At 48.4% G+C, this 17,394-nt stretch overlaps 1 protein-coding gene across 1 annotated transcript in view; it reads left to right on the top strand.

Moving 5' to 3' along the window:
* The first annotated feature begins 15,882 nt into the window (after positions 1-15,882).
* LOC135054667 (zinc finger protein OZF-like) overlaps positions 15,883-17,394 on the top strand; it is a 41,768-nt gene continuing 40,256 nt past the window's right edge. Inside the window, exon 1 of the mRNA XM_063957911.1 lies at positions 15,883-16,087. Coding sequence (XP_063813981.1) covers positions 15,898-16,087 — 190 coding nt within the window. The 5' untranslated portion in view covers positions 15,883-15,897. The remainder of the gene's footprint in view (positions 16,088-17,394) is intronic.

The following is a 17,394-nucleotide window of genomic DNA, read 5'->3' as shown; positions in this document are numbered from 1 at the left end:
TGGCCACGGCAACGGCTGGGAAATCCACATTTTTACCCCAGGTAGCCTCTCAACATAAGAAGACGCCGTATTATCAGGCGCAGTCCTTTCGTTCCCATAAGGGCAAGCGGGCAAAAGGCTCCTCATTTCTGCCCCGTGGCAGAGGGAGAGGAAAAAGGCTGCAGCAAACAGCCAGTTCCCAGGAACAGAAGCCCTCTCCCGTTTCTGCCAAGTCCTCAGCATGACGCTGGGGCTTTACAAGCGGACTCAGGCACGGTGGGGGCCCGTCTCAAAAATGTCAGCGTGCAGTGGGCTCACTCACAGGTGGACCCCTGGATCCTTCAGGTGGTATCTCAGGGGTACAAATTGGAATTCGAGACGTCTCCCCTTCGCCGTTTCCTAAAGTCTGCTTTACCGACGTCTCCCTCCGACAGGGAGGCGGTATTGGAAGCCATTCACAAGCTGTATTCCCAGCAGGTTATAATCAAGGTACCCCTCCTACAACAGGGAAAGGGGTATTATTCCACGCTATTTGTGGTACCGAAGCCGGACGGCTCGGTGAGACCTATTTAAAATCTGAAATCCTTGAACACTTACATACAAAGGTTCAAATTCAAGATGGAGTCACTCAGAGCGGTGATTGCGAACCTGGAAGAAGGGGATTATATGGTGTCTCGGGACATCAAGGATGCTTATCTCCATGTCCCAATTTACCCTTCACACCAAGGGTACCCCAGGTTTGTGGTACAGAACTGTCGCTATCAGTTTCAGACGCTGCCGTTTGGTTTGTCCACGGCACCCCGGGTCTTTACCAAAGTAATGGCCGAAATGATGATACTCCTTCGAAGGAAGGGAGTTTTAGTTATCCCTTACTTGGACAATCTCCTGATAAGGGCAAGATCCAGGGAACAGTTGGTAGTTGGGGTAGCACTATCTCAAGTAGTGTTGCGGCAGCACGGTTGGATTCTCAGTATTCCAAAATCGCAGCTGAACCCGACGACACGTCTTCTATTCCTAGGGATGATCCTGGACACAGTCCAGAAAAAGGTGTTTCTCCCGGAGGAGAAAGCCAGGGAGTTATCCGAACTAGTCAGAAACTGTTATGCACACCAGTGCCTGCAGGAAAGTACTGGTGTCAGAACTGTTATGCACTCCAGTGTCTGCAGGAATGTACTGGTGTTTGAACTGTTATGCAAAACAAATGGACTCACAGACAAACTGGGGAATATGACATAACGTACACAGAAGGTGATAGGGTAACAAAATACACACAAAGTGAAAAGAGAAGCCCAGAGGCTAAGGAACTGGGTATCTCCCTTGTATTAGAACTGCACAGATGGAAAAAGCAAGATGTTGTGTTTTAATACGTAGAGAACCCGAAATGCTGTTGCTAAGGGCAACAGCAAAACCCTAAAGGGTTACCAACGGGTGTGGCAGTAAACTCCTTGGTCAGAGATGGAATGATAGACACAAGGAGAGTCTCCACAATCCTGATTCTCACTTGCAGTGCACAGGTTTTAGCTTACTGCCACTAAACTGACCCCTGACACCTAGCACAGTGAGACAGGATTAGACAGGCAAGTCTTAGAATACAGCCGCAAACTTGCTAAGTTCACAGAGTAGTACAGAACCCCAGCAAGCTAAACGACTGACTCCAGTCTTACTGCTAGGTCTGGATTGGCAGAGTGTAATACCAAATCCCCAGGCCTATTTGCAGTAAGCAACAAACAAATACAAAGCTACACAGTACTGGCTAACTTTCATGAACTGACTAACCAACAAAGATTCAGCAGCATCTGCTTACCCTGAAAAGAGGCCTTATAAAGCAGGTGCTGTCCACGCCCCACTCAGACCTCACAGACTGTGAGCACAAAAACCAGCACCGGATCCCCTGCCGTGCACAGAGCCTATAACCACTGCACAGCAAAAGACCTGAACCGGAGTATCAGTTGCGCTCAGGTTACTCCACTAGCACTTGTCCCCCGGTTGCCATGACGACGTGGCAGCACAGGGCAGGAGACCCCAACAGTACAACCCCTCAAAGAACCCCTACCACCGGGTTTATCGGGGAACTGCGAGAAGAAAGAGCGTATCAGTCTGGGGGCATGAAGATCACAACTGCGCACCCACGACCGCTCCTCCGGGCCATACCCCTTCCAATGCACCAAAAATGACAGCCGACCCCGAACCACCTTGGAGTCAAGAATCCTTTCAACAACAAACTCCCTCTGGCCACGTATCAGAAGAGGGGAAGGTCTTCCACTGGAAGAAGGATTACTAATCGCCCGTTTTAAAAGGGAACAATGAAATGTTTTATTGATACCCAAAGAACGGGGCAGATCTAACTGAAATGCCACCGGATTGATAACCCTGGTGATCTTATAAGGGCCGATGAACCGGGGCCCTAACTTATGAGATGGCTGTCTCAACTTCAAATTCTTGGTAGACAACCAGACGAAGTCTCCTAATTTGAAGCTGCAGGGTCTTTTCCGCTTATCAAAAACCCTTTTGGTCACTAATGACACAGACACAAGGGCTTTCTTCACTTTCCGCCAAATACCTCTAAGGACCGAAACCACAGAGGAACCACCAGGCGTGGAGTCCAGGGGGTCAAAAGAATTGGCCTTAGGATGATGCCCATACACACAAAGGAAGGGAGAGATCCCTGTAGCAGAGTGAGCCGCGTTGTTATAAGCAAACTCCGCCATGGACAGATGAGCAACCCAAGAGAAAAAAGGTGAATACTTCCCTGCGCTGGAAATGTTGATGCTGCAAAAAGGTATACGTTCCGGAGTTATCCACCGGAAAAAACAAACAATACTATGATACAAGATTTGTATACAATTGCGCTTCAACTAAATAATGGCAGTAGAAGGAAGAATGGTACTCAAAAATAATCAACAAATGATGGTCATAAAAAATGCTGGTTTCTTAAAGCACATATAACCTGATGTTTATAATTGTTGAAAAGGTGGACTGAACTACAAGAACCATTTTAATTCAAAATCAAGGTTCAGGCCAGTGGGGGACAGAGTCTTCATATCGTAGATGTATTTCATTTCTGTTTTTGCTAATGCTGTACTGATATCTTTTTTCCTCCAACTACCTTCTACCTTTTTAATGCCTATGACTGCTGTAATTGAATCCAAAGAGCATTGGTGTTCTATCCTAAAATGATTGGATAAATTATGTTTATCCAGGCCTTTCTTGATGTTGCGAGTGTGTTCCCCCCATCGCTCGCGAAGCTTTCTTGATGTACGTCCTACGTACTGTAATTTACAGCTACATTGGACAAGATAAATGCAATTTCTACTATTACAAGTGATGAATTCTTTAATTTGATATTTCTTGCCGCTTCCAGTTGCGACGAATTCATTGACTTTTCTAGGTGTACTGGTGTGGGATTTGCACATAATGCAATCTCCACATCTGTGAAAACCCACAGTTTTTATTCTTCCAGTTTTCTTCTCAGGAATGGCACTTTTAACCAGATGGGTTTTCAAGTTGTTTGCTCTTCTATATATAAATTGCGAGGCTCTATATGAAAATTCTAAAGATACCTGCATAGGAGTTGTCACACATTTGTTGAATTGGAAGAAAATTTCCTGGAGTCTATGATCAGAGACTTACGTTTTTCTGAAAAAACCGAACTATATTATTTCTTTTTCATCCAGTGTTGAAGCGCAATTGTATACAAATCTTGTATCATAGATGAGCAACCCAGTCAGTCTGACACTTGAAGACATAACACCTGAGGAACTGCTCCAAGGACTGGTTCACCCTTTCAGTCTGCCCATTAGACTGCGGATGGTAGCCTGACGACAAGCTGACAGAAATCTGGAGATCGGAACAAAATGCCCTCCAGAATTTGGCCACAAACTGGGATCCGCGGTCAGAGACCACATCAAGTGGCAACCCGTGGAGACGCACAACATGCAGCATAAATAATTCAGACAGGCGTCTGGCTGATGGCAGCCCAACCAGTGGAACGAAGTGCGCCATCTTCGAAAACCTGTCAACGACAACCCAGATGGCTGTCATCCCCGAGGATTTGGGCAAGTCCACCACAAAATCCATTGAAATGTGGGTCCATGGCTTAGATGGGATAGAGAGTGGATGTAATGGGCCAACAGGAACCCCTCTAGGAGTCTTATTTTGGGCACAGATGTCACATGCCCGAACCCACTGATCCACATCCTTAGCCACCGAGGGCCACCACACCGCCCTAGATAGCAACTCCCGAGTTCTGGCAATACCCGGGTGACCTGCCGACTTCTTGGCATGGAATTCCAGGAACACTCGCTGTCTTAACCTAGGAGGCACAAACAAAAGACCTACCGGAAGGTCTGGAGGAGCCTGCTCCTGTGCTCTAAGGACTAATGATAAGAGGTCCTGGGTAATGCCCACTTTAATACATGATGGGGAAACAATGGGCAACGGCTCCTCGGTGGTCTCCTGGATTGGAGCAAAACTCCGCGAGAGCGCATCAGCCTTGATGTTTTTTGACCCAGGGCGATATGTTATCAAAAAATTAAAGCGAGCAAAAAACAAAGCCCATCGTGCCTGCCTGGCATTGAGACGCTTCGCTGACTCTAAATATGCCAGATTCTTATGGTCAGTGAGAATTGAGACCACAAACTTAGCCCCCTCAAGCCAGTGTCTCCACTCCTCGAGTGCATCCTTAATAGCCAACAATTCCCGGTTACCCACGTCATAATTCATCTCGGCAGGCGAAAATTTACGGGAAAAGTAAGCACAGGGATGAAGGCGATTATCAGACACTCCCATCTGAGAAAGCACTGCCCCAATACCCATCTCAGAGGCATCCACCTCCACCACAAAAGGACGCTCTGGATCTGGGTGTCGCAGCACCTTGGCCGAGACAAATGCCCTTTGAGACGGGCAAAAGCCGCTTTAGCCTCACAAGACCAGTGAGCAACATCCGCCCCTTTCTTAGTGAGTGCCACCAAGGGCGCCACTATAGATGAAAATCCAGCGATAAATCGTCTATAAAAATTCGCAAAGCCCAGGAAACGCTGAAGCGCCTTCAAACTAGTGGGCTGCACCCAATCCAGGACTGCCTGTACCTTGGAACCCTCCATTTGGAAACCTTCTGGGGAGATAATATATCCTAGAAATGCGATTTGCTGAACTTCAAATTCGCACTTCTCCAGCTTCGCCCCAAGCCGGTGGTCTCTGAGTTTCTGGAGGACTAAGCGTACATGCTTCCGATGTTCCTCCAGGGAATGGGAGAAGATTAGGATGTCATCTAAGTATACAACTAAGAATCTATCCAAATATTCCCTGAGCACATCATTCATGAAATCCTGGAAGACTGCCGGGGCATTACAGAGCCCAAAAGGCATCACCAAATATTCATAATGCCCTGAGTGGGTATTAAAGGCAGTCTTCCATTCATCCCCCTCTCTTATTCGGATTAGATTGTACGCACCGCGTAGGTCAATCTTAGAAAAAATGGTGGCAGTACGAAGCTGGTCAAACAAGACCGAAATGAGAGGCAGTGGGTATGAGTTTTTAATCGTGATACGGTTCAATTCCCTGAAGTCGATGCAGGGTCGCAACGAACCGTCCTTTTTACCCACGAAGAAGAACCCCGACCCAACTGGAGACTGTGAAGGTCTGATAAATCCCTTAGCCAAGTTCTCCTGAATGTACTCTGCCATAGCCTGAGTCTCAGGACGTGACAGGGAGTACAACCTGCTCTTGGGAAGCTTAGCATTTGGCAACAAATCAATGGCACAGTCATAGGGGCGATGGGGAGGTAGTACCTCTGCAACTTTTTTGGAGAACACGTCCGCAAAATCTGCATAACACCCTGGCAATCCTGGCAAACTTAGCTGCGAGAGCCTGACTGGAAGGCTCAAGCAACTCCTGAAACAATCAGTACCCCAACTAAGAATCTCCCCAGAGACCCAGTCAAATTGAGGATTGTGGGCCCTTAACCAGGGTAACCCCAACACCAATGGGGCAAAAGTACAGACAGTCACATAAAAGGACAATTTTTCAGAGTGTGTGGCTCCAATAAACAAAGAAATCTGGCTAGTGCAAGAGGTAATTTTACCTTGGGATAATGGTTCCCCGTTTAACCCACAAATCTCAATTTCCGATGCCAAGGGTACTAAGGGAACAGAGTGTTTCAGGACGAATTGGCGGTCCATAAAAACCCCGTCGGCCCCACTGTCCACAAAGGCCTCAGTCTTGACAGTTTGACCGAGGATCTTCAAGGTCACCGGAATGATAAAAGTCTTCTTGGGAAATTCTGACTTCTGGCCTGACAGGATATTTCCCATCACCCTCAGGCTCTGAAGTTTTCCGGCTTTTCTGGGCATGATACTACCACATGACCTTTATTCCCACAGTACAAACACAACCCCTGCTGTCTCCTCCGCGTCTTCTCACGCGAGGAGAGGCGGGTAGCCCCAATCTGCATAGGCTCCTCAGAAAATTCCTCAGAGTCTGAGGTTCCCTTGGGAAGGAAGGAAACCTCAGTCTCCCTTTCAAGCCTACGCTCTCTCAGCCGTCTATCCACCCGGATGGATAACTGCATGAGCTGATCCAAGCTATCAGGCAAGGGATATTGTACCAGTTGGTCCTTTATCTGGTTAGAAAGACCTTTTCGGTACTGGTGTCTCAGGGCTGGGTCATTCCACTGGGTATCATGGGCCAACCTCCGAAACTCCGTACAGTAAACCTCAACTGGCCTTCGCCCTTGCTTAAGGATCGAAATCTGAGCCTCGGCTGAGGCCGTCTTGTCAGGGTCATCATACAACATGCCCAGTGCCGTAAAAAAAGCATCAACACTTTTAAGCGACGGACAGTCAGGCTGCAACCCATATGCCCAGACCTGTGGGTCTCCTTGTAGCAAGGAAATCACTATGCCCACCCGCTGAATCTCCGACCCAGAAGACTGAGGCCTAAGCCGGAAGTATAGCTTGCAGCTCTCCTTGAAACAAAAGAACTGCGAGCGATCTCCAGAAAAACGATCCGGGAGATTTACTTTCGGCTCCTTAACCCCTGCAGGTGCTGCTGCTGCGGGAGCTCCGCCAGCAGCCTGGGAGGTGTGCATTTTAATGGACAAATCATTAAATTGTCGAGTCAGGACCTGCACCTGATCGACCACCTGTTGCAACGTATTTTGAGGGGTATTCTCCATATTCCCACAAAATTTCAACAGGAGTATTGGGCTGCTGAATATGTTATGCACACCAGTGCCTGCAGGAAAGTACTGGTGTCAGAACTGTTATGCACTCCAGTGTCTGCAGGAATGTACTGGTGTTTGAACTGTTATGCAAAACAAATGGACTCATAGACAAACTGGGGAATATGACATAACGTACACAGAAGGTGATAGGGTAACAAAATACACACAAAGTGAAAAGAGAAGCCCAGAGGCTAAGGAACTGGGTATCTCCCTTGTATTAGAACTGCACAGATGGAAAAAGCAAGATGTGTTTTAATACGTAGAGAACCCGAAATGCTGTTGCTAAGGGCAACAGCAAAACCCTAAAGGGTTACCAACAGGTGTGGCAGTAAACTCCTTGGTCAGAGATGGAATGATAGACACAAGGAGAGTCTCCACAATCCTGATTCTCACTTGCAGTGCACAGGTTTTAGCTTACTGCCACTAAACTGACCCCTGACATCTAGCACAGTGAGACAGGATTAGACAGGCAAGTCTTAGAATACAGCCGCAAACTTGCTAAGTTCACAGAGTAGTACAGAACCCCAGCAAGCTAAACGACTGACTCCAGTCTTACTGCTAGGTCTGGATTGGCAGAGTGTAATACCAAATCCCCAGGCCTATTTGCAGTAAGCAACAAACAAATACAAAGCTACACAGTACTGGCTAACTTTCATGAACTGACTAACCAACAAAGATTCAGCAGCATCTGCTTACCCTGAAAAGAGGCCTTATAAAGCAGGTGCTGTCCACGCCCCACTCAGACCTCACAGACTGTGAGCACAAAAACCAGCACCGGATCCCCTGCCGTGCACAGAGCCTATAACCACTGCACAGCAAAAGACCCGAACCGGAGTATCAGCTGCGCTCAGGTTACTCCACTAGCACTTGTCCCCCGGTTGCCATGACGACGTGGCAGCACAGGGCAGGAGACCCTAACAGAAACCTCCTAAAACCAGGCCAAGTGTCAGTGCATCAGTGCACAAGGGTCCTGGGGAAAATGGTGGCTTCCTACGAAGCAATTCCATTCGGCAGATTCCACGCAAGAATGCTGGACAAATGGTTCGGATCGCATCTTCAGATGCATCAGCGGATAACCCTGTCACCAAAGACAAGGGTGTCTCTCCTGTGGTGGTTGCAGAGTGCTCATCTTCTAGAGGGCCGCAGATTCGGCATTCAGGACTGGGTCCTGGTGACCACGGATGCCAGCCTGCGAGGCTGGGGAGCAGTCACACAGGAAAGAAATTTCCAGGGCTTGTGGTCAAGCCTGGAGACATCACTTCACATAAATATCTTGGAGCTAAGGGCCATTTACAATGCCCTAAGCCAAGCAAGACCTCTGCTTCAAGGTCAGCCGGTGCTGATCCAGTCGGACAACATCACGGCAGTCGCCCACGTAAACAGACAGGGCGGCACAAGAAGCAGGAGGGCAATGGCAGAAGCTGCAAGGATTTTTCGCTGGGCGGAAAATCATGTGATAGCATTGTCAGCAGTGTTCTTTCCGGGAGTGGACAACTGGGAAGCAGACTTCCTCATCAGGCACGACCTCCACCCGGGAGAGTGGGGACTTCACCCAGAAGTCTTCCACATGATTGTAAACCGTTGGGAAAAACCAAAGGTGGACATGATGGCGTCCCGCCTAAACAAAAAATTGGACAGGTATTGCGCAAGGTCAAGGGACCCTCAGGCAATAGCTGTGGACGCTCTGGTAACACCGTGGGTGTACCAGTCAGTGTAGGTGTTCCCTCCTCTTCCTCTCATACCAAAAGTACTGAGAATTATAAGACGGAGGGGAGTAAGAACTATACTCGTGGTTCCGGATTGGCCAAGAAGGTCTTGGTACCCGGAATTTCAAGAGATGCTCACGGAGGACCCGTGGCCTATACCTCTAAGAAGGGACCTGCTCCAGCAAGGACCCTGTCTATTCCAAGACTTACCGCGGCTGCGTTTGACGGCAGGGCGGTTGAACGCCGGATCCTGAAGGAAAAAGGCATTCCGGATGAAGTCATCCCTACCCTGATCAAAGCCAGGAAGGATGTAACCGCAAAGCATTATCACCGCATTTGGCGAAAATATGTTGCGCGGTGCGAGGCCAGTAAGGCCCCGATGGAGGAATTTCAACTAGGTCGATTCCTGCATTTCCTGCAAACAGGAGTGTCTATGGGCCTAAAATTGGGGTCCATTATGGTTCAAATTTCGGCCCTGTCAATTTTCTTCCAGAAAGAACTAGCTTCAGTTCCTGAATTTCAGACGTTTGTAAAAGGGGTACTGCATATACAGCCTCCTTTTGTGCCTCCAGCGGCACCTTGGGATCTCAATGTAGTTTTGGGGTTCCTAAAGTCACATTGGTTTGAACCACTTGAATCTGTGGAGTTAAAATATCTCACATGGAAAGTGGTCATGCTGTTGGCCCTGGCCTCGGCCAGGCGCGTGTCAGAATTGGCGGCTTTATCCTGTAAAAGCCCTTATCTGATCTTCCATTCAGACAGGGCGGAATTGAGGACTCGTCCTCATTTTCTCCCTAAGGTGGTTTCAGCGTTTCATCTGAACCAACCTATTGTGGTACCTGCGGCTACTAGTGACTTGGAGGACTCCAAGTTGTTGGACGTTGTCAGGGCCCTGAAAATATATGTTTCCAGGACGGCTGGAGTCAGAAAATCTGACTCGCTGTTTATCCTGTATGCACCCAACAAGCTGGGTGCTCCTGCTTCTAAGCAGACTATTGCTCGTTGGATTTGTAATACAATTCAGCTTGCACATTCTGTGGCAGGCCTGCCACAGCCAAAATCTGTAAAAGCCCATTCCACAAGGAAGGTGGGCTTATCTTGGGCGGCTGCCCGAGTGGTCTCACGGCTTTACAACTTTGCCGAGCAGCTACTTGGTCAGGGGCAAACACGTTTGCTAAATTCTACAAATTTGATACCCTGGCTGAGGAGGACCTGGAGTTCTCTCATTCGATGCTGCAGAGTCATCCGCACTCTCCCGCCCGTTTGGGAGCTTTGGTATAATCCCCATGGTCCTTACGGAGTTCCCAGCATCCACTAGGACGTCAGAGAAAATAAGAATTTACTTACCGATAATTCTATTTCTCGTAGTCCGTAGTGGATGCTGGGCGCCCATCCCAAGTGCGGATTCTCTGCAATACTTGTACATAGTTATTGTTAACTAAATCGGGTTATTGTTGTTGTGAGCCATCTATCCAGAGGCTCCTCTGTTATCATGCTATTAACTGGGTTCAGATCACAAGTTGTACGGTGTGATTGGTGTGACTGGTATGAGTCTTACCCGGGATTCATAAATCCTTCCTTATTGTGTACGCTCGTCCGGGCACAGTATCCTAACTGAGGCTTGGAGGAGGGTCATAGGGGGAGGAGCCAGTGCACACCAGGTAGTCCTAAAGCTTTACTTTTGTGCCCAGTCTCCTGCGGAGCCACTATTCCCCATGGTCCTTACGGAGTTCCCAGCATCCACTACGGACTACGAGAAATAGAATTATCGGTAAGTAAATTCTTATTTTTTCCCTCATCTGAGGAATTAAATGAGGTGTGTGAAGAAGCGTGGGCTTCCCCCGATAAGAAATTGGTAATTTCTAAACGGTTGTTATTGACGTACCCTTTCCCGCCAGAGGACAGGTCACGTTGCGAAACACCCCCTAGGGTAGATAAAGCGCTCACACGCTTGTCAAAGAAGGTGGCACTACCGTCTCCGGATACGGCTGCCCTAAAGGAGCCTGCTGATAGAAAGCAGGAGGCTATCCTTAAGTCTGTATATACACACACAGGTATTATACTGAGACCAGCTATTGCCTCAGCATGGATGTGCAGTGCTGCAGCTGCGTGGTCAGATTCCCTGTCGGAAAATATTGATAACCTGGACAGGGACACTATATTGCTAACCATAGAGCATATAAAAGACGCTGTGTTATACATGAGAGATGCACAGAGGGATATTTGCCGGCTGGCATCTAAAATAAGTGCAATGTCCATTTCTGCCAGGAGAGGGTTATGAACTCGGCAGTGGACAGGTGATGCAGATTCAAAAAGGCACCTGGAAATTTTGCCTTATAAGGGTGAGGAGCACCGTATTATCAGGTACAGTCCTTTCGGCCCCATAAGGGCAAGCGGGTTAAAGGCGCGTCCTTTCTGCCCAAAGGCAGAGGTAGGGGGAAAAAGCTGCAGCATACAGCCAGTTCCCAGGAGCAAAAGTCCTCCCCCGCTTCCGCCAAGTCCGCCGCATGACGCTGGGGCTCCACAGGCGGAGCCAGGTACGGTGGGGGCCCGTCTCAAAATCTTCAGCAATCAGTGGGCTCGCTCACAGGTGGATCTCTGGATCCTTCAAGTAGTATCTCAGGTGTACAAGCTGGAATTCGAGACGTTTCCCCCCCGCCGTTTCCTCAAATCTGCCTTGCCAACAACTCCCTCAGGCAGGGAGGCAGTGTTAGAGGCTATACACAAGCTGTATTCCCAGCAGGTGATAATCAAGGTGCCCCTCCTTCAACAAGGAAGGGGTTACTATTCCACAATGTTTGTGGTACCGAAACCGGACGGTTCGGTGAGACCCATTTTAAATTTGAAATCCTTGAACACATATATAAAAAGATTCAAGTTCAAGATGGAATCGCTCAGGTCGGTTATTGCAAGCCTGGACGAGGGGTATTACATGGTATCACTGGACATCAAGGATGCTTACCTGCATGTCCCCATTTACCATCCTCACCAGGAGTACCTCAGATTTGTGGTACAGGATTGTCATTACCAATTCCAGACGTTGCCGTTCGGTTTGTGCACGGCACCGAGGGTATTTACCAAGGTAATGGTCGAAATGATGATACTCCTTCGAAAAAAGGGTGTTTTAATTATCCCGTACTTGGACGATCTCCTGATAAAGGCGAGGTCCAGGGAGCAGTTGTTGGTCGGGGTAGCACTATCTCAGGAGGTGCTACAACAGCACGGTTGGATTCTAATTATTCCAAAGTCACAGCTGGTCCCTACGACACGTCTTCTGTCCCTGGGGATGATTCTGGACACAGACCAGAAAAAAGTGTTTCTCCCGGAGGAGAAAGCCAAGGAGCTGTCATCTCTAGTCAGAAGCCTCCTAAAACCAAGACAGGTGTCGGTGCATCAATGCACGCGAGTCCTGGGAAAAATGGTAGCTTCATACGAAGCAATTCCATTCGGCAGGTTCCATGCAAGAACCTTTCAGTGGGATCTGTTGGACAAGTGGTCCGGATCGCATCTTCAAATGCATCGGCGGATAACCATGTCTCCAAGGACCAGGGTGTCTCTGTTGTTGTGGCTACAGAGTGCTCATCTTCAAGAGGGCCGCAGATTCGGAATACAGGACTGGGTCCTGGTGACCACGGACGCCAGCCTTCGAGGCTGGGGGGCAGTCACACAGGGAAGAAATTTCCAGGGATTTTGGTCAAACCAGGAGATTTCACTACACATAAATATTCTGGAGCTAAGGGCCATTTACAATGCCCTAAGCCAAGCAAGACCCCTGCTTCAAAACCAGCCGGTACTGATTCAGTCAGACAACATCACGGCTGTCGCCCATGTAAACCGACAGGGCGGCACAAGAAGCAGGAGGGCAATGGCAGAAGCCACAAGGATTCTCCGATGGGCGAAAAATTACGTGTTAGCACTGTCAGCAGTGTTCATTCCAGGAGTGGACATCTTGGAAGCAGACTTCCTCAGCAGGCACAACCCCCACCCAGAAGTCTTCCAAATGATTGTAAACCGTTGGGAAAGGCCACAGGTGGATATGATGGCGTCCCGTCTCAACAAAAAGCTAAAAAGATATTGCGCCAGGTCAAGGGACCTTCAGGCGATAGCTGTGGACGCTCTAGTGACACCGTGGGTGTACCAGTCCGTTTATGTGTTCCCTCCTCTGCCTCTCATACCCAAGGTACTGAGAATAATACGAAGGAGAGGAGTAAGAACTATACTCGTGGTTCCGGATTGGCCAAGAAGAGCTTGGTACCCAGACCTTCAAGAGATGATCTCAGAGGACCCATGGCCTCTACCGCTCAGGCGGGACCTGCTGCAGTAGGGGCCCTGTCTGTTCCAAGACTTACCGCGGCTGTGTTTGACGGCATGGCGGTTGAACACCGGATCCTAAAAGAAAAGGGCATTCCGGAGGAAGTCATTCCTACGCTGATTAAAGCCAGGAAAGATGTAACCGCAAATCATTATCACCGCATATGGCGAAAATATGTTGCGTGGTGTGAGGCCAGGAAGGCCCCAACGGAGGAATTTCAGCTGGGTCATTTTCTGCACTTCGTGCAGTCAGGGGTGTCTATGGGCTTAAAATTGGGTTCCATTAAGGTCCAGATTTCGGCTCTGTCGATTTTCTTCCAGAAAGTACTGGCTTCACTGCCTGAAGTTCAGACATTTGTTAAGGGAGTGCTGCATATTCAGCCCCCTTTTGTGCCTCCAGTGGCACCTTGGGATCTCAATGTGGTGTTGGGTTTCCTAAAAGTCACATTGGTTTGAGCCACTTAAAACCGTGGATTTGAAATATCTCACGTGGAAAGTGGTCATGCTGTTGGCCTTGGCGTCGGCCAGGCGTGTGTCAGAATTGGCGGCTTTGTCATGTAAAAGCCATTATCTGATTTTCCATTTGGATAGGGCAGAATTGAGGACTCGTCCCCAGTTTCTCCCTAAAGTGGTATCAGCTTTTCACTTGAACCAACCTATTGTGGTGCCTGCGGCTACTAGGGACTTGGAGGATTCCAAATTACTGGACGTAGTCAGGGCCTTGAAAATATATGTTTCCAGGACGGCTGGAGTCAGGAAAACTGACTCGCTATTTATCCTGTATGCACCCAACAAGATGTGTGCTCCTGCTTCGAAGCAGACTATTGCTCGCTGGATCTGTAGTACAATTCAGCTTGCGCATTCTGCGGCTGGACTGCCGCATCCTAAATCTGTAAAAGCCCATTCCACAAGGAAGGTGGGCTCTTCTTGGGCGGCTGCCCGAGGGGTCTCGGCTTTACAACTTTGCCGAGCGGCTACTTGGTCAGGGTCTAACACTTTTGCAAAATTTTACAAATTTGATACCCTGGCTGAGGAGGACCTTGAGTTTGCTCATTCGGTGCTGCAGAGTCATCCGCACTCTCCCGCCCGTTTGGGAGCTTTGGTATAATCCCCATGGTCCTTACGGAGTCCCAGCATCCACTTAGGACGTCAGAGAAAATAAGATTTTACTCACCGGTAAATCTATTTCTCGTAGTCCGTAGTGGATGCTGGGCGCCCATCCCAAGTGCGGATTGTCTGCAATACTTGTATATAGTTATTGTTAACTAAAGGGTTATTGTTGAGCCATCTGTTGAGAGGCTCTGTTGTTATCATACTGTTAACTGGGTATAGTATCACGAGTTATACGGTGTGATTGGTGTGGCTGGTATGAGTCTTACCCGGGATTCAAAATCCTTCCTTATTGTGTCAGCTCTTCCGGGCACAGTATCCTAACTGAGGTCTGGAGGAGGGTCATAGGGGGAGGAGCCAGTGCACACCAGGTAGTCCTAAAGCTTTCTTCAGTTGTGCCCAGTCTCCTGCGGAGCCGCTATTCCCCATGGTCCTTACGGAGTCCCAGCATCCACTACGGACTACGAGAAATAGATTTACCGGTGAGTAAAATCTTATTTTCTTTCTTCCTTTTGTTTGGTAACTGATATTTTGCCATTTTATGGGCTGTTTTGTGAGGATTTCTATTATTTTAATAGTCATTAATAAAAGTTTGTGTTTTATATATGAGATGAGACCGGCGCCCATGCAGCTGTAGATTTTTGCTCTTTGTGTATACACTGTGGTAGTAGGTAGCGTCTCCCCATATTCACATTGACTAAGATAACACTAAGAGACAGTCAGGATAACCTGTGAGGATGTTCTTTTTCTATAGTTTGTATCATTGTGTGTGTCCGATTCCTATAAGGTGTCAGGATGTCACTGTCTATGTCTCCATGCAGGAGGAGACGTATATAGAGGAACACAGGGGTCTGTACAAAGACGTGATGATGGAGAATCACCGGCCCCTCATATCACTGGGTAAGAGGAGACTGTCATGTGTTGTACAGGGGAGAGCAGGTATGGGGCCCCCTATATACACACATCATCTGATAATCACATATATACAATGTACTCAGACACTGTGTGTCTCCTACAGATGGAACCATTACCAAAGATACCCCAGAGAGATGTCCCCGTCCTCTGTATTCCCAGGATTGTACAGAGGAGAATCACAGGATCCCACAGGAGGATCAGGTAGGTGGGAGTCAGGGTTTTACCAATATACCAAAGGTACTGTCACTATATGATCTGTAGAGGAGCTGTGTGTCTTATACTGTGATATTCTGTTGTTTGTCTTAAAGTAATCAGACATTACTAAACTGTTATTTTTTTGTTATTTAGGGTGAGCACCTTTCTGATATGAAGGCAGAAGATATAGAAGGAGAAGAAGAGACGTATGTGACTGATATGAAGGCAGAAGATATAGAGGGAGAAGAAGAGACGTATGTGACTGATATGAAGGCAGAATATATAGAGGGAGAAGAAGAGACGTATGTGACTGATATGAAGGCAGAAGATATAGAGGGAGAAGAAGAGACGTATGTGACTGATATGAAGGCAGAAGATATAGAGGGAGAAGAAGAGACGTATGTGACTGATATGAAGGCAGAAGATATAGAGGGAGAAGAAGAGACGTATGTGACTGATATGAAGGCAGAAGATATAGAGGGAGAAGAAGAGACGTATGTGACTGATATGAAGGCAGAAGATATAGAGGGAGAAGAAGAGATGTATGTGACTAATATGAAGGCAGAAGATATAGAGGGAGAAGAAGAGACGTATGTGAGGGGTGATCAGCAGTGTAAGGAGGAGGAAATCCCTACAGATATCAACAGAGGTGAGTAATAATTCTTATTACAAAAAAGAGTCACATTTCTCTATCGTCCTAAGTGGATGCTGGGGTTCCTGAAAGGACCATGGGGAATAGCGGCTCCGCAGGAGACAGGGCACAAAAAAGTAAAGCTTTACTAGGTCAGGTGGTGTGCACTGGCTCCTCCCCCTATGACCCTCCTCCAGACTCCAGTTAGATTTTGTGCCCGAACGAGAAGGGTGCAATCTAGGTGGCTCTCCTAAAGAGCTGCTTAGAGAAAGTTTAGTTTAGGTTTTTTTCTTTACAGTGAGTCCTGCTGGCAACAGGATCACTGCAACGTGGGACTTAGGGGGAAAGTAGTAAACTCACCTGCATGCAGAGTGGATTTGCTGCTTGGCTACTGGACACCATTAGCTCCAGAGGGATCGAACACAGGCCCAGCCGTGGAGTCCGGTCCCGGAGCCGCGCCGCCGACCCCCTTGCAGATGCTGAAGCGTGAAGAGGTCCGGAAACCGGCGGCTGAAGACTCCTCAGTCTTCATAAGGTAGCGCACAGCACTGCAGCTGTGCGCCATTTTCCTCTCAGCACACTTCACTGGGCAGTCACTGAGGGTGCAGAGCGCTGGGGGGGGGCGCTCTGAGAGGCAAATATAAACCTTATACAAGGCTAAAAATACCTCACATATAGCCCATAGGGGCTATATGGAGATATTTAACCCCTGCCTGACTGGAAAAATAGCGGGAGAAGAACCCGCCGAAAAAGGGGCGGGGCCTATCTCCTCAGCACACGGCGCCATTTTCTGTCACAGCTCCGCTGGTCAGAACGGCTCCCAGGTCTCTCCCCTGCACTGCACTACAGAAACAGGGTAAAACAGAGAGGGGGGGCACATTAATGGCTATATATATATATATATTAAAGCAGCTATAAGGGAGCACTTAATATAAGGATATCCCTTGTATATATAGCGCTTTGTGGTGTGTGCTGGCAGACTCTCCCTCTGTCTCCCCAAAAGGGCTAGTGGGTCCTGTCTTCATTCGAGCATTCCCTGTGAGTTTGCGGTGTGTGTCGGTACGTGGTGTCGACATGTATGAGGACGATATTGGTGTGGAGGCGGAGCAATTGCCAAATATGCAGATGTCACCCCCCAGGGGGTCGACACCAGAATGGATGCCTTTATTTGTGGAATTACGTGATGGTTTATCTTCCCTTAAACAGTCAGTTGAGGACATGAGGCGGCCGGACAATCAATTAATGCCTGTCCAGGCGCCTCAAACACCGTCAGGGGCTGTAAAACGCCCTTTGCCTCAGTCGGTCGACACAGACCCAGACACGGG

The sequence above is a fragment of the Pseudophryne corroboree genome, chromosome 3 (assembly GCF_028390025.1).
Source record: "Pseudophryne corroboree isolate aPseCor3 chromosome 3, aPseCor3.hap2, whole genome shotgun sequence".
Taxonomy (NCBI): Eukaryota; Metazoa; Chordata; class Amphibia; order Anura; family Myobatrachidae; genus Pseudophryne; species Pseudophryne corroboree.
The sequence above is the reverse complement of the archived record's forward strand: the minus strand, read 5'-3'. Positions and strand labels throughout refer to the sequence as shown.